Below are 25,628 nucleotides of genomic sequence, written 5' to 3' on the forward strand. Positions count from 1 at the left end.
GGATAAACTTCGGAGAATAATAAAATTCTTCCTTTATCCAAATTGCAACTCATAGGCATAACAATGTCTACATCACAATGTGATCTTGAACTCATCTAGATTTGATATTATATCTCTATTGTTTAGCACATTATCTAAGAAATCAAAATTTCACCTAATGTCTTTTATAACAATGTTCATTATCTTAGAGATCGTCACATCTTAAATAATGAATACAAATGGTGGAGCCCATAACAGTCAATAGCCTCACAACAATTACTTTAATAATAATTTAAAGAATACAATTTTTTTTTAATAATTCAACCCATAGTTTAAAATCTCTGTGATAGATCTCGAAAGTAGCAATATATCGCGCCAAAATCTGTAGGGTGATTTAATTGCTGCCAAACTTGGTTTAATGATTATAACACAATAAGGATATATGCCAAAATATCGTCGAAAAACGAGTTCTAGGGGATTAAATCTGTGGTAAAATGAACAAATTATAATATAGAATTAGGGTTTCATAAAACCATTTTTATCGACAATCGATGGGAATGAAGGCCGTTAGAAAAAACATTGCTCCACAGCTGGGACAACGGTTTGGAAAGTCATTAATCAATGCGTTCGAATGCCTAGACTTGTGATAAAATTTGGAGGTTTATAATCTTTTAAATCAAATGCCAAGACTTGCAAATTTCCATGCGATATTGACTTTGCTACCTTCCCAACTATATCAAATAAACTATTAATGAACTTTAATTCACGATATTGATAATTGGTGTATATAGATTATTTAGTAAAGTATCACATTTATAATTATTATTTATCTAAAATGTTAATAGTAACTGGAAGGAAAAGACTATAGTTTATCAAATCACTATCTTGGCTAACAAGAGCTAATTAATTTATATTATTTTGATACAAAAGATTTTAGTTATATAATTATAATTAAAAAAATTATTTAATGGTCCAATCAATATATGCTCATCACATTTATAATTACTATCTAAAATGTTTATAACGATTAGGCCGAAAAGACTATAGTTTATCATATCACTACCTTGGTCAATGAGAGCTAATTAATTTATATTTTAAAGTTTATATATTTTGATATAAATTTATATTTTAAAGTTTATATATTTTGATATAAAAGATTATACTTATACAATTAAATTTATATTTATAAAATTATTTAATGGTCCAAGACTCCAATCAATATATGATTTATATATTTAGAATTTTGGTGTATGTGTATATTTTTAAAAATGTTTTAGAAAATTATATATTTTCAAATGTTTGATAAAAGTGTCGATTTATTGTCATTTTTTTGCCAAGTTTTTGGCGAATCTGAGTTTTCCTATTTTTTTGGGTCCACTGAGTTCGAGTTTTTCAACTATGATTCAACCATACCAAGTCTTTTTCTGAAGTGATCTATCTTCACTTGAGAGAGAGGTTTGGTAAGAATATCTACTGTCTGATCTGTAGTACAAATGTATTCTAATTTTACAGTATTCCTGTCTACCATATCTCTAACATGATGGTAAGGAATTTCAATATGCTTGGACCTGTCATGAAAAACAGGATTCACAGAAAGCTTGATGGAACTTTGATTATCACAATGAATAATCGTAGGATTCATGGCTTGACCAAATAATCCTACAAGTAACTTTCTAAGCCAAACTACTTCCCGAGACACCATCGTTGCTGCAATGTATTTGACTTCTATGGAACTTTGTGCTACTGAAGACTGCTTTTTGCATATCCATGATATCATCATTGAGCCTAAACTGGAACAACATCCTGAAGTGCTTTTCCAGTCAGTAACACTTTCAACCCAATTTGAGTTTGTGTATCCATGTAGATCCAATTCAACTTTCTCATACTTGAGCCCAAGGTTAAGAGTGCCTTGTAAGTATCTCATGATGTGTTTGACTGCAACTAGGTGAATCTCCTTTGGCTCGCACATAAACTAATTTAAGGCATAAAGAACATAGCAAATATTAGGTCCTGTATTTACCAAATACATAAGGGACCCAATCATTTGTCTGTAAAGAGTAGAATCTATGGAAGGTGATTCTGTTGTTGCTTCCTTAAGTTTATGTAGATTAGTCTCCATGGGAGAAGACATAGGCCTTCAGTTCCACATTTCGAATCTCTTCAAGATATCTAATGTATACTTTCCTTTATTGAGTATGATGCTGTCAGAATTCTGCCATACTTCCAGTCCTAGGAAGTAATGAAGAAGTCTTAAATCTTTCATCTCAAATTCTCTGATTTAGATCTTTCTTGCATTGATTATGAGATGATCATCACCTGTTATTAGTAAATCATCAACATACAGTATCAAAATTACCATATCATCTTTATCCTTTTTATAATATAGATTTGGATCAGCTTCATTATTGGAGAATCTTAAGCTAGTGAGATACTTATTAATTCTTTCATACCATGCACTTGGAGCCTGTTTAAGCCCATAGAGAGCTTTCTTGAGCCTGCAAACAAAAGTTTTAGGGTTATGAGTTTCAAATCCTTTAGGTTGCTCCAAATATACCTCTGCTGTAATCTTTCCATTCAAAAATGTTGTTTTTACATCCATCTGATGTACTTTCCATCCCTTCGATGCTGCAATAGCTAGGACTGCTCTTATAGAGGTGAATTTGGCAACAAGAGCAAATGTTTCTTCATAATCATTCCCCTCTTTCTGAGAAAATCCCCTGGCCACGAATCTGACTTTATATTTTTCAATTCTACCGTCAGCAACATGCTTGATTTTAAATATCCAATTAGAAGAAACAACAAATTTTGCTTCAGGTCTTGGAACAATTTCCTAAACATCATTCTTCATAATGGATTGGTATTCTTCCGTCATGGCATCCTTCCAAATTGTATGTTTAATAGCATCTGAAACATTGGTTGGTTTTGATTTAGACAAATCACTCATGTTTGCTGCACCACTAGAAAATCTTTTGGGTCTTTTGCTCTTTGGAGGTTTCAGATGGTGTAGCGAAGTCTTGTGCTTCCTCTACTGTCTTAATGGCCCAAAGTGGTCTTTTCTTTGAATTTTGAGTTTCCTCAAGATTGAGATTTTGAATTTCATCTTCAACTTTTTTCAATGTTCTCCCTCTAAGACTCATATTCAGTATTTTCTTCAAAACTAGGTAAGGGAGAGGGATCTCCAAAACTTAGGGCTCTTTTGAATGCTAAATCTTCTTCGAATATTATATCCCTACTAAGTTCAATATTTTTCTGACCAGGTATGAAAATCCTATATGCTTTAGATGTTTCACTATACCCAACAAAAGTACCTTTCCTCGCGGTGTGTTCTAACTTAGTTCTCTTTTCTTTTGGAAGATGTATAAATACTGGCCACCCAAAAATCCTAAGATGACTTATATTAGGTTTAACTTTAGTAAAGACTTCTTCAGGAGTTTTATCTCTAAGGTAGGAGTGAAGACTTTTGTTTTGAATATAGACAACAATACAAGAGGCTTCTGCCCAAAGATAATATTTTAGATTTTGATCAAATATCATAGCTCTTGCAGCTTCTATAATTGTTCTATTCTTCCTTTTTGCTACCTTGTTTTGTTGTGGGTTATAAGGAACGATATACTCCCTCTTAATTCCCATTTCTTTACAAAACTATTTAAACAAATATGAGGTAGATTCCCCTCCATTACCAGTCCTAAGATAGTTAATTTTATGTCATGATAAGTTTTCAGTTATGGTTTTAAAGTCTTTAAATCTCTTAAGGATTTCTTTTGATTCTTTACATTTTAAGAAGTAAATCCAAGTTTCTCTAGAGAAATCATCTATAAAAAGCATATAGTACCAGAATCCTCCAAGAGAAGGAACAGACGTAAGTCCACACAAATCTAAATGGATTAATTCCAAAACATTGTTAGTTTTTCTAGTGCTATCATGAAATGGACTTTTGGTTTTCTTACCTAGAGCACATCCTTTGCATATGCTTGAGTGATCTTTATTTAGTTTAGGTAAACCAATAACCATCTTCTCCATAGTTGATAAGGTTTTGAAATTTAGATGTCCTAACCTTCTGTGCCATATTTCGTTTATATTAGCGGTTTCATGAATTAAGGCTTGAATAGGTTAGCAAGATTTTGTATTTAGCTCATACAAGTGTCCCTTTCTTTTACCAATCAACTTTGATTTTTTAAATGAGGAGTTCTTAGACCAGGTCATTACTTTACTGTCCATGAGTGCAACATCATGTCGATCATCTTCAAGAGCTGTAACTGAGATTAGATTCTTTTTTATTCTTGGTAGTACTCCTTTGAGTTGTAGAGCACTACCCGTCTTTAGTTTCAGGGTGCAATTTCCAATTCCTTTGACGAAATGTGCCAAATTATCACCAATGGTGACTTCTCCATTAACTTGTTTTGGATATAGAGTCTAGTGCTTCTTTGTATCCTGTAATATATCAAGATGATTCACTATCAATCACCCATGCCTTACTTGAGACTTCATTTGATATTGCTGAATACAATACACGATTCTCAGGATCATAGTTATCTTCTTTCCTAGTAATTTTTGTATAGTTTACTTATTGTTTAGAGTTCTCAGGGCAATTAGATTTGTAGTGTCCAAACTTTTCGCATTTGAAGCATTTTATTTTGGATAGATCTTTCTTAGGTTTGTCATTCTCCCTTCTTCTCGAAGTGCTTCTTCTTACCTTTATAGGAATTTGTGTTGAGAACATGAAGTTGTTCGTCTTCAATTTTCAACTTTCCTCCTTTCTTAAGTTTTCTAGATTCTTCCTGAATACAATTTTCATTAAGTCTATTGAAGTTAGGAAGATTGTCTCTAGCGCTTACTCCTTGTGCGAATGTTTCCCATGAATCTGGTAATCCATCTATAGCCACCAGTATTAATTCTTTGTCATCAGTTATGGTTCCTATACTTGCAAGTTCATCTCTTAAACTGGCAACCCTTAGGAAGTAAGAATTCATCGATTCTCCCTTCTTTATATGTATATGATTTAGTTGCCTTTTTAATGCGAGGACTCTAGTTGCATTGTTAATCTCATATGCATTCAATAATACATTCATCATATTAAATGCTGTTTGATGTTTTGTTAGCATGGGTACTATTTCATTTTTTACTCCATCTAATATGATCTACATGGCTTTCCTATTTCCTTTACTCCAGATAGTTTTATTAGGTTCAGCATCAAGTAGCTTGGATGCTTTATCAACAAATTGTTTCACATCATTTTCTTCAATAATCATCACGATTCTGAATTTCCAAGCATCGAAGTGTTCTTTCCCATCAAACCTGTCCTCGGGTTTGATTGTGTATGCCATTGAAGATAGGAGAATGATGCTAGATATACTAAGTCTGATTGTTTAATTTGCAGAGCCTAGGTTCGACTACTAGAGCTCTGATATCATATAAAGTTTATGCAAATTTTATATGATCAGACTTTGATAATAACTTCTATATTGTTTGCTGAAGATGATCTTCCTTCTATCCGAACTTGGAGAAGAGATGTCAATATTAATTGTTATTCTGAAATGTTTTTGTCTCAGCAAGTATTCAAGTTTAGGCAGAATTGCTTAAGGGAGCAAACTTGATCTATTTGTGCGTCCTTTAACTACGTTCCCATCCTATATAAATATGCAACCAAAGGGCATGTCTCTCTAAGAGACATGACCCTATCTAGGTCGGCCTTGATTAGTTTTCCTAGAATCGGTGCTCAAGAAACAATGTCATTAGTTAGTGTTTATCCTAACTAATTAAAGACAAGTTTAGACTTATCTAATTAACCCAAGGGAGATGCCAATACCTTACTAAGACAAGGCAATCATATATATAGCCTATCACAAGAAAGGCATAGAATTATTACTCTGATCAATACGATCTATACTGTTAGACCAGCATGATTGAGAAGTTAAGACTTAACACTAATTCCATCTGCTTTTCTCAAGACCTAACCTTTTCATTGTTCAACATGCATCACGAATCACAAAGGTAGAATTGGATGAGTTTTATGGGGCTGAAATCATGGTATGGCGAGGACAAAATTCTAGGCAAGGGGCGGGTTCCACCATTGCTAGAGGATTTCAATTGTGTTTTATCCTAGAATTCCATGAAAAAAATTCACCATTTTTATCTTATTTGCCCTCGATAATTGCAACTCACTCTCTCTATACTTGGCCTTTTTTGCCCTATTAAGCCTCCTCAAGCCTACATTCGAATTCAAGGACCTAACTGATTTTTACCTTCCTTTTGACACCTCGACCTTCTTAACAATTTCAAATTGACCAAAAAAGAGCAACCAAACTTGCCCTAAAATCAAGAGCTATAGGGGCAAAGTAAAACAAGGGGGTCTCTATTTGCAATGGAGTGATGGTGTGAAAACTTACTATAGGTTGGGTAACCCTTGTGGCAGTTTTAGATAACACTTGCCTAATTTGTGGAGTATTTTATTAAAAAATCATTAACCTTCAAATAAATGATGAATTTAAAATTATGAATAATTTATAAATGATAACTATTAAATATTGTTTATCATCTGCTCTTTAGGCTGATTATAAAAATGATTAAATCATCAAATCAATAAATTAAAACAAAATAATCAGTAAACTATTAAAAATCAATAACTTATTAAATAAATAATAAACTAAAAATTATGAATAAATGATAATTTTAAAATAATGTTTATAATTGGCTCTTTAGTAGACCGCGTGGAAAGTTAGTTTGTTGTTGGTCCAACATTTGTTGGCTTAGCTCTTAATATAGGTTAGAAGCGACAATGAAGGTATAAAAGAGTTTTATTATAACTTGTGTTAAACGAATGCAAGAGTATCTAAGATGCAAACCTAATAGACCTTGTCATTGATAGGACAAAATCTCTCCCAATACCTTTACTCAATTTTTATTTTGTCATTTATTGTTGAGCGGTAGATTCAAGTAAGAGAACTAGGTAGGTTCTTTGGCCACGGGTTTACTTCCTTTGCTACTAGCAAAGCAAATGAGGCTACAGTGAAGCGATTTAGCATTCAGAACTAAGATTGCCATAACCATTGAGGCATAGATAGTGGGTGCAAGACCTGTAGTGACAATATGCATTAAGTAGGATTGTTAAGCTTCCTCCGTCAAAGTATATAAGGTGATCTATGCAAGGAATCCATGAAATTTTGATCACGATGATGTTTTTGAGAGAATCAATGTACCCTATCTGATCGAATTGACCATTGTGATGTGTCCATTGTTGTGAATGTGACAACTTCCAGGGCACACATCTGTAATCGAGCTATCTAGATAAGCAAGGGCTTGTGGATCCTATAACCAAGTGGAGTAACCCACGTGAATTGATCATTGTTATTGTAAAATGTGTACGTTTAGTTGTATTTGATTTGAACAAAGGTAGAGTACTATATAATCGGTTTCCATTATCAAAGCTCAAGTGAGTGTACTATGTGTTATACTCTAATTTCTATAAGTTTGATTGAAGTGCCATTATACAAAACTTGTATCGGAGTCACTACTACAACTTGATTTTTGTTTAGGCTCTACAACTATTCTGTTTGGTATATTTTTGTGGTATCAGAGCTTGGCATCCTATAAGCCTGTTGGTGATAAATGGTCTATTTTGTTTGGTATATTTCTATGGTATCAGAGGTTGGCGTCCTATAAGCCTAAGGGTGATCAATGAGTGATAGAGATTAGCTTTATGAGCAACGTGAGAAGGAGGCTGCCATTAGTGCCAACGAAGATGGTAATGCTCAGGAATTTGTTAGGGAGACCAAAGAGGTTTAGACCAGCGTGAGGGATTCCAAGTTGGGTCCAAGTTCGAAAGGGATTGAACCAGCAATTGAGCGCTGATAGGCCTATACAAAGCTAGTAGTTTTGAGAGTGAGAAAGCTTCAACCAATACAAAAATTTTCAGTACTAAGTTTCTTGAAAAAGGAGCAGCAAGTAGAGAGGAAGAGCAATTGGATCTAGAGGATGAAATGGCAAGGCTTCATGCTGAATAGTATATCTTAAGCATTGCCATAAATAGAGGCATGACCTTCACAATATTCAATGAGACGGAGACAAGGAGTGGGCACATGCAAAGTAGCTACAAGGAAAGGAAAGATATTCAACTGCATTTGGGATAGATCAGTATTCCAACTTTTAATGGGTTTGGTGGTTCCTCAGCCAAAGCATGGTTGCAGAAATTACATAGACATTTCAGTAAACCTAGTGCTTGAAGAAGAGGCTATCAAGTTTGCTTCCTTGCTTCTTAAAGGCATAGCTTACAAATGGTGGTATCATGATATGGTAATACTGGGCATAAGTTAATCACCACTTTGGAAGACTTCAGCCAAAAACTGACAGATAGATTTGATAGAAGAGATCTAGAATTTCATTTCAACAAGTTAGAACAACTGAAGCAAGAGGGCAAGGTGGATCAATATGTAGCAGATTTTCAAAGGCTTGTCGTAATTAATTCTAAGATGTGATGGAAAGAAGATGCATAGTCCTTTTGTAGAAGGTTTGGCCGAGTCCTCAATGATTTAGTAAAGGCAATTGATCTATGTTCATGACAAAAAGCCATCGAGAGAGCTCTTAATGTGGAGGACTCGATGACTAAGGATAGATTCTACTCCAAGAAAGAGCCTCCTATGTTTGCCAAAGAGACCATTCTAAAAGAACAAACTGCCTCCCAAGGTATCGTCTCCTAGACCAAATCAATCAGAGGCATTTAAGAATGAATTATGAAGGAATCAACTATGTTTCTCATGTAGATATCCTTGGCAATTAGGGCATAGGTATTTGGGAAAGATCAAATGCATTACATAGAGGTAGTGTTGGGGATACAAAAAATGTTGAGCTTGAAACCGAGGAGGTATTGAGCATGAACACCAAGGAGGAGAGCATCTAGGAGGTACTCTTGTAGCTCCTTTAAGGTCCCCAAGATATAATGCTTTCCATTTGAGAGGAGTTTTGCGGAGAAAAAAGCTAACAATTCTTATTGATAGTGGGGTCACTGAATTACATTGATGAATGGCTAGCAAATATATTGGGTTTGAAGATGGAGGATTCTAAAGGGTTTAATGTTATAGTTGCTAATGGGACAATTCTTTGTTGTAATAAGAAGATTCCACAAATGGAGTCTACTATGGGAGAGTATATGATGAAAGATGATTTCTATATTATCAGTTTGGGAGATATAAAGGTGATTTTAGGAGAGCAATGGATGCACTCATTTGAAAAATATGAACAAATTTATTGGACTATGGAGTTATCATTCGAATATAATGGTTAGAAGGTAGTCCTACATGTTCATTCTGATAGTGGACCCATGATAGTTTCAGCTAAGAGGATGTAGCAAACTTTTTGTAAAGACCAAGTGGCGCGAGTAGCGAAATGTTTAATTAGAGACACACTCCCTTCAAAGCAAGGAAGATTGAGATCCTACATTTTGAAAATTTAGTTCATCTTCGACAAGCATTAAAAGCTCTTCAATGACATTCCTTATGGACTATTGTCATGCAAAGGTTTTTGGCATATGATTGAGCTCAAGGAAGGAGCAAGACTGGTCATTACAACTCTATATTGTCATCCAAAGATTTACAAGGAAGAAGTTTAGAAGCCAAACAAAGACCTATTGGATGTGGGGCATATAAAGCCTAGTTAAGCCCATTTGTTTCATGCATAGTTTTATTCAAGATGGATAGTTGTAATGTCCCCACTAGCAAGGACAATAATATCTGCAGAACCAATGTTAGAATTTATACAATAATAAAATATATTTCACTATTCTACCCTCTATCTTAACCCAACCTTAAAGACGTCTCCACATCAGGATCAAAAACCCTCTTGAGGATCCTTAGATCCCCGGTTACTTCTCCGTCTTCCGTGAAGTGCTCTTTTTAAGGTCTTTCCTAGAAGAGACTTTCTCTATCTAGGGCCCTTGACACATATGCGTATGTTAACATCTACGAAATATTCCAGCCTTATAACTGAATTAAGATCACTCTCTTCCTAATGGGACTCTCTTGATCTTAAGCTATTAAGATCACTCTCTTCCCAAAAGGACTCTCTTGATCTTAAACAATTAACCATATTAAGATCACTCTTCCCTCAAAAGGGACTCTCTTGATCTTAAATCTTTAACTATTAAGTCATGTGTGTTATACCTCTCTTACTTTCCTCTTTGTGTGGTCCATTTGGATCCTTATTTGGCTCTTTTTGTTTCTTTTTTCTCAAGAGTCACAACCTTTTCAAAAAGTCACTCTCTTATTTTCTTTATATTATATTTCTCTTTCATTTTTCCTTTTTGAACTCCTACCTTCTCCTCTTCCTTTTTTTTCCTCTCTAAAATAAACTCTCTTCCCTTTTATATCTCAATTTTAAGGAGTCATGTCTATTTGTTAAATATCTCTTGACTTTTCATTAGATTTAGTTAATTTATATTATCTATGTTATATAATTTATTTTCTTACTTATTTGTGTTTATTATTAATATATTATTTATTTCTATTTAGAAAGTTAAAATACTTTCTACAATATTGTCTCTTGTATTTAATTTAATTTCTTTATTTATTCATTTTGATTTTATTATTTTTAATTATTTGAAATATCATACTGAATATGATTTCATTCATAATATAGATTAAATAATAATTATCTCCTATTTTTATATTTTAGTATTAATTTTAATATAACTCTATTATCATTATTTATTTACTAACAATGTATAATCTAATTATTATTAAAATTCTATCTCAAAATAGGGATATGACAGTTCACCCTTCCTCAAATTGCTTGTCCTCAAGCAATTAGATAATTTCTTCTCTTGATTTTAAATAAACATTTCTTTTAGTCTAAATTCTTACATTGCTATTGGATATGCTTGAATCCTTTCTAATAGTCAGTAACTTTTTACATTAGCCTTTCATATAAATTATTTTTCTAGATCCTCTTTAACCCTACAAGACGACAAAATCATGCTTTGATACCACTGTAATGTCCCCACTAGCAAGGACAATAATATTTGCAAAACCAATGTTAGAATTTATACAATAATAAAATATATTTCACTATTCTACCCTCTATCTTAACCCAAACTTAAAGACGTCTCCACATCAGGATCAATAACCCTCTTGAGGATCCCTAGATCCCTGGTTACTTCTCCGTCTTCTATGAAGTGCTCCCTTTAAGGTCCTTCCTAGAAGAGACTTTCTCTATCTAGGGCCCTTGACACATGCATATGTTAACATCTACGGAAAATTCCACCCTTATAACTGAATTAAGATCACTCTCTTCTAATGAGACTCTCTTGATCTTAAGCTATTAAGATCACTCTCTTCTCAAAAGGACTCTCTTGATCTTAAACAATTAACCATATTAAGATTACTCTTCCTTCAAAAGGGACTCTCTTGATATTAAATCTTTAACTATTAAATCATGTGTGTTATCCATTTCAAATTCCACCTTTATAAATATAATCCATAAACATACCTTTCTTACCTTTCTCTTTGTGTGGTCCATTTGGATCCTTATTTGGCTCTTTTTGTTTCTTCTTTCTCAAGAGTCAGAACCTTATCAAAAAGTCACTTTCTTATTTTCTTCATATTATATTTCTCTTTCATTTTTCCTTTTTGAACTCCCATCTTCTCCTCTTCCTTTTTTTCCTCTCTAAAATAAATTCTCTTCCCTTTTATATCTCAATTTTAAGGAGTGGTGTCTATTTGTTAAATATATCTTGACTTTTCATTAGATTTAGTTAATTTATATTATCTATGTTATATTATTTATTTTCTTACTTATTTGTGTTTATTATTAATATATTATTTATTTCTATTTAGAAAGTTAACACACTTTCTACAATATTGTCTATTGTATTTAATTTAATTTCTTTATTTATTCATTTTGATTTTATTATTTTTAATTATTTAAAATATCCTATTAAATATGATTTCATTCATAATATAGATTAAATAATAATTATCTCCTATTTTTATATTTTAGTATTAGTTTTAATATAACTCTATTATCATTATTTATTTACTAACATTGTATAATCTAATTATTATTAAAATTCTATTTCAAAATAGGGATATGACAATAGGACCATGATGATGTGTATTAATTATAGAGCCCTCAACAAAATGTCAACCAAGAATTGCCATCCTATGCCCAAGATCGATGAATTGATTGATGAGCTTTATGGAGCAATGTATTACTCCAAGATTTATTTGCGTTCAAGGCATGATTAAATTAAGGTAAGGGATGAGGATCTGCTTAAAACAATTTTAGGTGTCATTATGGGCATTATGAGTTTTTGGTCATCCATTTGGCATAACCAACGCAACTGCCACCTTCTAGTCATGCATGAACTTGATGTTCATCCTTCAGTTGAGGAAATTCATTTTAGTTTTCATTGATGACATTTTGATTTACAACAAGATGTGGGAGGATCATTTGAAGCATTTAGATGAGGTGCATGGCATATTTGAGCAGCATTCTTTTTATGCAAAGGGTCTCAAAACTAGAGATTGAGTTTAACGAAACTTTATATTTGGGGTGGAAGATTAGTGCTCAAGGTGTCAGTGTGGATGAGGAGAAGATCAAGGCAATCTAGGGTTGGCCCAGATCAAGGAATATGACAAATTTGAGAGGGCTTGTGGGGCTTTGTAACTATTACAGAAGTTTTTTGAAGGGCTCTCACAACTTGCAACTTCTTTGACAAATTTGCACAAAGAAAGGAGCATTCTCTTGGAGTCCAACAATCCAACAAACTTCTGATAAACTTAAGGAGATAATATGTTCATGTCCTGTTTTGGCAATTTCAGATTTCTCTCTTCCTTATGTTCTAGAATGTAATGCTTTAGGAGAAGGCATTTGAGCAATCTTAATGCAAAGTGAACACCCCATAGTATATGAGAGTATGAAGTTCAAGGAGGCTGAACGGAATTTCGCTTTCTATGACAAGGAGATGTTGGCTATTATGCATGCTTTAGCCAAAATTTGACAACATTTGGTTTGTGGAACATGCCATAACAGTCTGAAATTCTTCCTCAACCAAAGGGATTTGAAAGATAGGCAGCAAAAATGGGTAAGCAAATTTAAGCTTATGATTTTGATATTATGTAAAAGGGAATAGTGATGTGGTGATTGATGCACTTTCTAGGAAGCCTCATTTTTGTTCTATAACTGAGATATTAGCTGATTGTAAATCTTTTATAATGGCTGAGTATGTTTTGCTAATGACTTTTTGGAAGGGACATTGTAATATGATGATTTAAGGTGGTTGATGAGCTCATCATTTAAAAACATGAGGCGTTTCTCATACTAGAATTTAAGATAAGGGAGAGGATCTTGAGGGCATATAATGACAGCACTTCTTGTCATCATTTGGGCTTCTACAAGAGATACAAGAAAGAATATTCATTTTAAATGATTCGAGCATCACTTGGGTAGCAAGGATACTCATTTGGTTCATTTCCCATTCTGCACTTGCATGCAGACTCCTGGATACATGTTACGTTCTGTTCTCTACAAAAGTGTTTTAAGTGTTTTTCTCTAACTCGAGTCTTGTAACTTGTATGATTTTTTCTATATTGTTCATAAAAATGCAACTTGTTTTATAGGTATATTAGAAGATGAATGATTTTTAATATACAAGAGATGAACATTAGAATAAAAGCTCCCTGTGAAAGCTAGAATTTTACTCTTTTTATCAGGTTTTAAAAAATCCATCCTTATGGAAATTATAAACTTCTTAACGTAATGGACATGGGCAGATTAAGCTTCCAGTCCAGTACCTTTTTGTTCTTTGCATTCATGAGTGCATGCGAATTCTTCTATATTTTTTAATGTTTATGTTAGTTTTAAAAAAAAGTACTGGGTAAACGTTTTAACATAACTGGTGACATGGGCACTGACACGCCCTCTGGGTCCAGGTGAAACGCTTTTGGCCTGGAGCAATGAACCAGTGAGGCCATAACTGGGGGACTTCATCCCCTTATTACAAAGCCGAGGCTCAAACCCATGAACACATTGGATCAGCAAAGCACAAGTCCACGATCAAAATTGTCAGGCTGGGGTTTGAACCTGGGTGGGGACGATATCAACACCACCACTTAACCAACACACTTAGTGGTGAACCCCAATATTTTTATATTTTGACAAATAGAATTTAGTGATTTTTTTGAATTGTGGTTTGTGTCGCCATCCAAGCTGGGCTTTCTTATCAGCAGCATTAACACACTTAGACAAAGAGTGCATTACTTTGTAGGATACCTCCACAGCCTGATTGTTAGAATTTAGACTCAAGAATTGTGTTTCTCAAGTCATTTCATGTAGTATGAATTCTTTGATGCATCACATAGTTTTGCTACATGTCATTATCCCAAGTAGTATGAATAGGTTCTCAAAACGTTACACTTCTATGTCAAACATTTTTCAAATGAGAAGGTGAACCAATGCGCTTTAGTGAAGGTCTTTTTAACCTTTCCTTTTTCGTGTTTCAGGTATGATGGCTTCTTCCTCTCAATGCTTGCCACCAGTGCGTATCCTTTCTATATATTTTTGTTCAGTCTTATTAAAGGGAAATTATATATTTATAGTACATTGTTACTACTGTCTTCTATGCAGTTATTGTTGTGAATGTAAATGGTAACAGTAATTTAAAGCTTGGCCAGAGTTTGATTTAGTGTTGCAAGAATCCTGAACAGCAATCATTTGCCAGGGTTTCAAAAGTACTGACTGGAGAGAAAAAAAATTATGGAAAATAGCTAACCGTAAAATTGAAGATCATAAAATGTTAAAATTTGAATAGGAGTAAGATTTTGCTAAATGTGTCCTGGTCTATGATTGGTACTCATGTATGTTGTTTCACACACATTTGGAGCACAAGTGATGATGTTTGTTAAACTTGTAGACTAAAGTTTGCAACAAGGCATGAAATTGTCCTTTTCACTCGACAAGTTTACATTGGAGTCTGTTTCCATGATGCTTCATGGAATGTGGACTCATTGCCAATGGGAGACAAAATAATTCCTCAACATCATCAAATTGGAATTTTTGTGGACTGGTTTACAGGGGATATACACATTGATCTGTAACTAGGCAGTTGTTGTATGGGTAAGCCATGAAATAATATTTGTGGTGTATACTTGATTTTTTCCCTTTAGAGGTCAAGGAGTTAGAAGGTTAAAATTTTCACTGTTTGTATGTTGCCATAGCCTCATGAAAAATTCACCCATGGTTTGCATATAATTGAAGGTCAATAATTTCACCTTGTACGCTTAGTTTTACATTTATCACTGTTGCTTGGGTTCTTCATACAGAAAGATCTTATTCTTCTCCTTCAGAGGGGGATCAAAAGTCAAGGCAATGTGCCTCAGCTGTTCTTATACTGCTAACATTCTTTTAGGTGTGCATTGCTTATTCAGGAAATCAATCCCTCTGTTTAGTAAAGCTGCTAAAAGTTTTTTTATAGTCGGCAATAGTGTGAAGAGCCTTTACATCTGAGATTGAGTATTTTATGTAAAATTTCCAGGGTACAGTGTACAGACAGGTGATGCGGAACAATAAGTTATAATGCAGGACATGGCCAAAATCGTTGCTTCTTGAAGAGCTAAACTTGGAAGCTAGTTTCCATCTGATGATTGAATTAATAACTTAGTATTCACAAAGAGTATGAAGTGGTTTTTTACTGAAGAATCAACCTGATGATAAAGTTGTTGGCATTATTTTTAGAAATAGAATGAATTTGATATTTAAGTGCTTACAGCCTTTGGCTTGATACCAGCAGAATAAAACTATAATATAACTTTCATACTTCATGTAATTATAAATTGATAATGAAAAATATTTAAGTGCAAAAGCCATTACATATATGGTTTATGGCTATGCATGATTTAAAAAGAAAAAGAAAAAGGCAAACTGTTTCTGTAATAAGAAATACAAGCCGGGCAATCCACATCCTTCTATTGTCTTCCTTGATAGCTTGGCCTGCAGAATTATTGTCTCAATCAATTGGAAGCGGTACCATCCTTGTACCTACCCTTTGCACATATGGATTGTGGTAAATATTCAGTTCTTACAGATTCTTTACTTTTGTAATCCTTAAATGTTAAAATATTTCTTTTTTATGTAATTCACTAATGCCCTTCACAATTTGATAGAATTCTAGTTGATTTAACTTGTTTGATTTTTGCAATTCAGGTGGACTACACTGCAGTATTTATATTTCGGGTTCTTATGTTTGTGGACAATGGGTTGGCAGCAGGAATGGGTTTGTAAGTTGAGGTCCCATTTGTACAAACTCCTGATAATTTTGCAGAAAAATAAATAAATATTATGCAAATATGAATTGTACCATTACTTTTGGCCCTGTTTGGTGCAATGTATTTTGCAACTCAAGTCATTAAAGAGTCCATATTGTGCACTTATAAGAAAATAATAACCTTGTTGATGTGATTTGTATGCCACTACAGCATGCAAAATCAAATACTCAGTTTTCCAAATGGAACACCAAATCTCCAATTCTCTCTTGAATTAAGGATGCTCATATGCTAGAAAATGTATATGGATTATGTGATCAAATGAGACAACCCCATAGTTCCTTCTTATTGTGGACTTCCATCCAGCTGTAGTTATGTGGTATGATGGGTATTACAAAGGGACATATACGGTTCAAACCAAACAAATTGCAAAAGGATAGGGTTTAGAAAACTATTCTACTCCCAGAATGCAAGAAACAAAAAACATCTTTCTGAATCTGCTAGAACTAGTTCAGCCATCAACACCAGCTAAGCTAGGGCGATCTCCTAAGGTAGATGTAAGATGTTCAAACTATTACCATTCCATTAACACCATCCATCGATGGACATCAATGTGCAAGCAGTAATTGAAATAAAGCTGCTAAATATGTCATTTGATCACGCAAGGAAAACTTACAATCAATAAACAGCTATTGATCTATAAGAACCAAATATATATTCAAAATATCTTCTATTCAACTAAACACTATTTCTAATCAACATGAAATGAAATCCTAGTCTAAGTGAGGAAATGTAGAAACCATGCAATACTCCAAAATGTTAATGTTTGGTAGCTTTAGTTGGATAAACCCATGAGACTAAATTGAAGATATATATTATATATCTGAGATATATATATATATAATCAGTTGTTATATTAATTAAATAATAATGAATAGATATGTCCCTTCGATATGTCCCATGAAGGGACATATCTTTCCATGGGTCTTCTACAATATAAGAGAGAGATCGCTGCCCTTGGAAAACACATACTGAAGATGCAGTGCCATTACATTTGCAGCGACTCTAATAAAACTAACATGGTATCCGAGCAGGTTCTCTGGTAGCCTGTAAAATTCAATAAGTGACTAAGGTGTATTTCTGTGTATTTGAATCTTATTGGAGAAATCAGTAAGTTTGAAGATCATTCCTTATTGCATCAGAGGCTACGTTATATTTGATGAATGTTTGAAATGGATACAGCAGCAGCGATTAAATATACACGGTCTCAGTGATAAATGGACAATAATATACAGTCAACTTTGATGGACAGATGGGTATGAAGAGAAAGATTGAATAGACAAATTAATGGCACTAGAAGTGACTGTATGTTTAAACTTCAACGTAAATAGAGGCAATAGCCGTATCATTAAAATAACAAACAATTTTAATATTTGTTATCAGATGAAGCCCCATGAAAGATATACAGCAGGCTCTTGATGGAAATCTGAAGTGGACTGAAAGGTAAATAATTTAAAGTGGAAGCAAGAAACAAAGAAATCCAATCCCCTACTTGACGTGGACAACAGAGGAAGTCAATGTCAATTGAATATCTAACATCAAACTGACCATATCATCTGCTGGACAAAGACAGAAACCATTGCAAGGACAGGACATTTTCTGCGTGCACAAAAGGTAATACAAAGTGGCAGGTCAGCGAATGACAAAAACAGGGCTTACTTATCACCGCTACACAGCGATAAAAACGCAAACGCTTGCTTCCAATCTAATGTGCCTAATGCATTAAAGGAAAAGATCTGAGTACGTAGAGAACGAAGGTCTCATAAGTGGAAGGGGATGGAACACATATTACATTGAATGCATTTAAATGAACAAAGCGGACAATAGCTAATACATTGTACATAAATAAACAAGGGGGACCCACCACTACCTATTTGACAAAAGAGAAGGATGTAGTTTGGGATTTCTAAGCAAGTTGACATGACCATATAACCTGCCGAATAAAGTCTACAAGGAGGAGTGTATAGTAAGTCATTGGTAAAGCAGACCATATACTTATTCATTTCTGAAGTTGTCCATCATGTAGAGGGAAGAAGTTTATGATCCCTATGTGGTAAACCACTATTAACACCAATAACATGTACTTCCATTCCAAGAAAAAGGGAGGAGGACTGAATCACATGCAACTCAGATTCGCCATTGACTTTGTAGCACCTGTAAGGAGTTAAAGTCCTCAACACCTACATATTAAAAACATAAAAAGAAATAAGAACTGTCAGGAGAATGTGTGTGCAAAATATAGAAGATATATATGGTTCAGGTTTATAATTTTAGAGGGAGTGTTGATATTAGTACCAAGAGAATGAATCATGCAAAGAAGTATTTTCCTTGAGTATTACATTTATCTATTCGTTGTAGTCTCTCTTATTTTTTATTTCAATATGTATCATAAGAGCTATTTGCCTTGATCTTTTCCTCTGAGAATGTTCTTGCTGGCAAAGGAAGATTGATATCAGATTCAGAAGGAGTTTGACACTTCTTCAAAGGCAATTTTGGATGGAGCTCTGATGATTGATACTCAGAGGTAGTTTGAAATTACATGTGTGTGATTGTATGATTTTAATGTGTCTACCCCTTGCGTACATCATGAGGAAGTGACAACTTTCAAATGATTATCACTTGTATTTGTAGAAGTTATTGGAAGGTGACGATCTTACAATAACATAAGACATGATATACATTTTATGTAAATGTTGAAACAAATCATGATAAATTATATCTTGTAAATAAATAAATAAGTGTTAGATGTCATTCACTTGACAGTCTATGAGTTGTTTGAAGGTATTTGGTGAATATCATGTGTTGATATTCTGCAAGCCATTACCTTATTGAGTACTTGGTGAATGTCATGTTTTGATATTCTGTAGGCCATTACTTTGAGTACTTGGTGAATATCATGTGTTGATATTCTGGAGGCCACTACTTATGATATCAAAATGGTGGAGATCTTTTGATCAAAGATATCCTTAAACTTTGCCATTCCTAATATTACCAATGTTAATGTAAACCCATGAGACTAAATTGAAGATATATGTGTGTGTGTGATATATATAATAATTATTATATTAAATAAATAATAATGAATAGACATGTCTCATGAAGGGACATGTCTCTCCATGTGTCTTCCACAAAATAAGAGAGAGATCGCTGCCCTTGGAAAAAACATACTGAAGATGTAGTGCCATTACATTTGCAGTGATCCTATCGATAAGATAATGATATTAATGTCCAACAAAAGACCAAAAAGAGGTCTATGAGACTGAAAGATTACAACAGTTAGGCTAACACCAGCAGGAACACACAAAGGTGTCCGAAAATAAACAAAAACAACCAAAACAATAACAACCAGCAAAGAACAGAGAAACCACTCGGAGTCTTTTTTGGGCAAGAAGAAATTAGTCACTGAATGATACACATACTGATGTGTAGAGGCACTGGACTGAATCTGGCTACTCACAGAGGAGTGTCGCTGGTGCAAATAGCCAGTGTGGAATCTGACACATCTGGAAGTCCATAAGAATATAGAGTTGGAAGGCCTTTTTACACCTCGCAAAGGAGATAATGGTGTAAAAAAGGTAGTAATGAGCTGAGTAGACATGTGCTAGTGAGGAAGCAGTGACTGGGTTGTGCTATCACGGAGCGTGGTGGCCTCACGAAGATAAAGTGCAAGGCATCTTTGATCATAGTAGCTGAAAAAGTTGTAGAGAGAAAAGCACTCATGGAACAGACAGAAGAATCTCCCTCTGATCTCATAGTAAATAGGGCATCGAAAAAGGAAATGAGCTTCATTCTCCACCTCCCCTAAAGCACATAGCATACAAATCCGTTCCCCACTATCAATATGATGATTAGTCTGAGCTCGAAGACGATGGGAACCAACTCTGAAAGAACCTAAGGAGATCTGTAGGGCATGAGACCATCTCCGTGAAAGATAGTTAAGACGGACAATGATCCCATCAGAAATCTCCAAAAACTAACACAAAATTATAGAAGTACTCCACCATAAAGACCAACAATGAATCAACAATTACTTTGATACCATTATGGCAATAATTTCAACAAGTTTCTCCTTTTGCAAATGACAAGGGTTTGCCTTTTCATAGTAGTTCCCAATACAATGAGTGGCTTTGATTGATTTGAAATCAACGACCAAGATTAATCCAACATTATCCTAATCTACCTAACAGCTACAAGCATTGAATGCTGGCCAATTGCAATTAGGAACCACCTTGTGGTCCAATTAAAAATTACAATGCCTTCATTGACTAATGAGAAAATGGGTTCGGTAAGAGCTTATGAAGAAAGGCATTAATCAATGGGTCAATGAGAAAATTATATTGCTTTTATGATTTAATGAAAAGAGGGGTTAGGTAAAGACATTGAACACATGTACAGTTGACATGATCTGATTAAATGTGCTTGGACATGTACAACTGGAGTTTTTTGATTGGTTGAAGATGAGTGGATGCTACCTCAACATGCTTATCCTATAGACTTGATAAATACATCTTGATGATGAGAAAATAACTCTTGATACTCAACATTATTAAGCCTCTAATTATGATGGCTCATATTCTCAAACTGCTTCATCTTCAAGAAATCCTTCTATCCTTTCTCATTTTGGCTTTTTGATCTTGATGTTTTGTAAATTTCATGTAACTGGATTATTTCACTTGGTCCAATTGAACCTGGATTTCCGGAGGAAAATCAAGTTTGTATGATCTCTTCTATCCTCGACTTTTATCTTTTAACAACTTATTCCTTAAATTCTTGATTAGCATTTCTGATGATATTGTAAACCCCCATCTTTTGGGTTTGGTTACTGCATACAATTTAAGCCTGTCCCCATTGCCTCGAGCTCCATCCATCATTGGCTCTTAACACGTTAATTCTGCAAGAGAGCAATAAATATATATATATCATTTTAATTCATTCTTATGTAGATGGTAGGAAACCAGGATCCTAATGAAATCGTCCTTAAATAATTCTTCTTTGAATTTATTGAAAGGTATTGCTGTTAAAATAACTGGCTATCTATCAAACATGAAAATTTCAACTTACAGTCCTTGATCAAAACATCACCTGGTTTGAATCCTCCTAAAGACACACCTACAGCCCTCAAAATCTGATTAAAATTGCAGACATTGCTGTCTCAGAACAAAAAACTTCCTAATTTAGAGGTCTGATCTGGGAATGATCAAGCCTAAAAGTGATCTTATTTCTTCTTTCTAACTCGATTATCTTTGCTATTCAGATTTCTTTATGACTGAATCTGGGCTTGTATTGATGTTTTACCCGGATTTCTTAATCCCCAAATCCCCACTAAGTCCAGATTTGATATGCTCTTCAATTCTTTCCACACAGTTGCTTTGGCCCTTCTAATTGAATATGTACCTCTTAATTGGTTGCTTACATCCCATTATTAATTGCAATTGGCATCTAATGACCATTGTGGTTGATTCGCTTGAGTCAATTTCAAATACCCACAAGTTAGCAGAATTGGCATGTTTATTGGACAAATACCTGAGATGATTTTAAGAACTCAGCTGATGATTGGGCAAGATCATCATGTCAACTCCAGAATTTGCATGCTCAGGTGATAATTTGGAATTCTTATGTTCATGTCGCAGGTTCATTTTGAGAAATTTGGAAATTTCATAATCATGTGGCAGGTGAACTTATGGCAATTTGGAATACTTGGGTTTATATGGCAAGGTGCCTTAGCTTCTTGCAAGGAGATGTGGCAAGTGCCACAAAGTGTTTTTGAAACTCACCATGTCATGTGGCAAAGTCTAAGATCAAGGTTGGAATAGACATGCCCATGTGGCAAGGTCTCAAAATATGACTTTGGAAATCCAACCTTATGTGGCAATTTGGATTTGGAGCCTTTATGTGGTATGGTGAAGGGTTCGGAAATCATGCTCCTGTATAATTTTAAAAATCTGATTTCATCAAGGTAAATGAAGGTTTAAAACTTAGATGATTCAATCATAGCCACAATCTCCCTTCGAAATCTTTGGCAAAATGTGCATACACAGCCATTTACCATCCATGAATTGCCATAAGCAATTACGTTCACTGTGCTGTACATGACAATTCCAAGTCTGCAGCCTAAATCTGGAATTAATTTGAACTCATTTACAATAAATCGGGCTTGTTCAATGATTGGTTTAGTTTTGGTATCCTCCAGGTCTGAAATTCATCTGCTGTAGGAGTTCGATGCTTTCTTAGCAACCTTGATTTGTTAAAATGGCTCAATGCCTGTTTGAACTTGGTCTGATCTGCTGTGCAATAACTATGATTGTCCTTTCTTAATTATCTGCCTTTTCTTGAAGGGATTCGATCTGCACTTCCCGATTTCCATCTGCAATGGATATTTGATTCGAATTGGGTGTTGAAGTGTGTAATGTCCCCATTGGCAATACTGGTCTGGGATTCACAGTGTGCTGCCTGATGTGAAAGTACGCAGTCTGTATGACTTAGGACATGCAAACGGCGATGCACTATCCGCAACAAGTCTCAGCATATGGTGATGTACTGTCTGTAAGATGAGGGGGTTGGGTGGCCATATGGGTAGCTGGAGTGATCAGAGTGTCTGTTCAAGTCTCCACTGATGGTGAGGGTCAGCCAAATGTAATAGTCATTGTATGGTGAGAGAGGCGTGGTACAAACAAGAGTGTCGTGATATGAAGGGCCATATGGTAGCTAGGAGTAGGTCGTACGTGCCAGATATGCAAGACCTAGCCAGTGATCTCTCTCAAGGAACTTACAAGTGTCGTACTGACACCTCCCTCGGAGAATGTTTTCTAATGTTGACCAGTTATAATATTGATCAGTCCCTGAAGATGCAAAGTAAATTGCTACAGGAAGGAATACCATTGCATAATCACAAGAATGCCAACAACATAGATAGAATTTCAGATTCAAATATGAAACAACACCATAGGACTATATTGCATCAAGTTGAAGATTTGTTCAACAATAATGAATAATGCACAATTGGAAATCTACACATGCAGAGAGAATAATTGGAGTACCTCGGATTGCAAGACAAAACAATGTGGGTTGTCGCCAAAGCTAGTGACACAGTATATTTAGTTTTATATAATGAAAGTACTTCAAAATTAAAACGACTTTAGATTGGAGCTGAGCGAATACAGATCTTCAAATGAAGACAATCCGGATTTGGCACATAAGTGAAATATCAGAGTGATATTTCCAATGACGAATGAGGGTGGTGATGGACCACTGAAATTGCGAATGTAGAGCAGGGTGGATCTTCCACCTTTGAAACTGTACGAACTCCTTAACCCTTTAGCTTCCACAAATACAAAGAAGAGTCAAATCAAATCCATGATGATTTGTAATGTCCAACCTACTCCATATATAGGCCACCAAGTGTTTAGAAAGTTACAACATGATATGGGCCGACACTATTTTATTAATTTATTATCTGGGCCCTTCTATTAATTAAATTGATTAATTAAGGGTCCTTTATGCTTCATTTTAAAATTCTGAGACCACTTTTTTTTTGGATGGGTAATTGGCTGGATTTGAGATTCATAATTATTATTTGTTGAGATCAATTATTATTAATTGTTAAACTTGAGTATACTCAAACCCAAGACCTCCTAGGTGAGAGGCTTACAACTTTACCGTTGTGCTATTGGTCTTTGCCTAAATTATGAGACCACTTAATTAATTAATTCAATTAAAATATTTTATTAAAATTTGGGGACATCACAAAGTGGCTTCAACACCCAATTATATATGTGCCACCATGTCAAGAGATGTGTCTTTTGATTATGACAGACTTGGCCTTATAGAAACAAAATTAAAGCAATGTTTAGCCCCCCATTCAAATCATGGTCCTTGACATTTAATTTGTAGGTGTTCATTAATTAAAGCAGGGTTCCCCTCTTAAATATTAATTTATCATTGATAAATGCTTTACCTCAACATTTAATGATTGTCACTCCCTTGAGGCCAACTCATATTCTTATCCTTTTCATCGAATTTGTGTGACTTGTAAGGAAGATTGGAGATCATAGCCTCATGTGGCAAGGCAAAAATCAAGGCCTCATATGACAAAGACCTCTTGAAGATTTTGGGAAATGTCCTGGTGATGTGGCATATGTACTTAGAGATTTACGAAATTTGCCTAGTTATGTGTCAAGTGCCTCTTGACATTTTCATAAATTAGGAGCTCATGTGTCAATTGCTACTAAGTAGTTTTGAATCCCCACACTTGTGTATCAAGCTGTCTTGAAGGTCAACAGATCTAGCATGTTGAAGTGGTCAAGTACCTGAAAGATCTTCTGTTTTGGTTGCCCTATGTGGTACGTAAAACTTGGAATTCACCCCTTCATGTGTTAAGTTGGAGATAGAAACTTCATATGGCAGCTTGAACACAAAAATCAAGCCTTGTGGAGTGAACTGGGAATTTGGAAGCTCAAGTGGCTAGTCACAACATAAAATACAACATTTGAATTGTTATACTTTTAGTTATATTTGATGTATATATTGTCAGGATGTTTGATAGTGGTTTTAAATCTCTATCTAGGAGTCATGATGGAGATTCTAGATTTTCGAAGATCCTAAATTTTTTCAGATTCAACTAAATTTCAATAATCGACACACTCCTATTAGTGTTCTTTTTCAGGTTAAAGCTTCATCTCTTCTTGCTTTGCATGTTCACTTCATCTTTTAATGCTTTGGCTATTTCATTTCATTGCAACTCTTTTGACATCAATTCCACATCCTTGATTAGTATGGCCCAACTCCCAATCATATCCCTTGCTGACTTGACTCCATAGTGAGCCAAAGTTGCTCAAAGTCACCTCTTAGACACAAGGGACTTGAAAATTGCCACTAAATTCTGACTACTTGGTTCAACTACCTTACCACCAAGGAAAAAGAGAAGGTCCCCATTTGCAATGGAGCAATCAGCAATGTTGTGAAAATCTCACAACCATCCTCAATGGGGTTGAGGGGTAGTGATTCTAGTGGAAGTCTGAGGGAAACACTATTTTCATCATTTATTACTTAGGTGTTTGGGACAATTTTAATTTTATAAATTCTAAAATAGTCATTGTTATTATTTATGTTTGGATGGCTCTTATGGTTCCTTTGGGTTCACGTGAGAATGGCCTGGGTTTGCTGATAACTTGAAATGTAATGGTGCTCTGGAAGCATGAAAATATACAATTCATATAATGTTTTTATTAGTTATTTTAAATTTTAAATTAAATTACTTATAAAAGAAAATTAAAACTCGAAGGGAAGTCATTTATATTGCATTCTTTTTTAATTTACAACTAAGATTTATTAATCCCAAACTTA

General features: G+C 34.5%; 1 protein-coding gene across 6 annotated transcripts in view; it reads left to right on the forward strand.

Moving 5' to 3' along the window:
• SIS3 (SUGAR-INSENSITIVE 3) overlaps positions 1-25,628 on the forward strand; it is a 124,578-nt gene that overhangs the window by 20,637 nt on the left and 78,313 nt on the right. For 2 of the 6 annotated variants that reach the window (XM_089822115.1, XM_089822114.1), the window contains 3 exons: positions 14,469-14,507; positions 15,961-16,027; positions 16,168-16,251. In XM_089822115.1, coding sequence (XP_089678241.1) covers positions 14,471-14,507; positions 15,961-16,027; positions 16,168-16,251 — 188 coding nt within the window. In that variant the 5' untranslated portion in view covers positions 14,469-14,470. Of the gene's footprint in view, positions 1-13,898; positions 14,098-14,468; positions 14,508-15,960; positions 16,028-16,167; positions 16,252-25,628 lie in introns of all 6 variants that reach the window. The other 4 variants (XM_089822112.1, XM_089822113.1, XM_089822116.1 and 1 more) reach the window with 3 other exon arrangements.

This window comes from Cupressus sempervirens, chromosome 3 (assembly GCF_028749045.1).
Source record: "Cupressus sempervirens isolate cs-2001-9-10 chromosome 3, ASM2874904v1, whole genome shotgun sequence".
Classification (NCBI taxonomy): domain Eukaryota; kingdom Viridiplantae; phylum Streptophyta; class Pinopsida; order Cupressales; family Cupressaceae; genus Cupressus; species Cupressus sempervirens.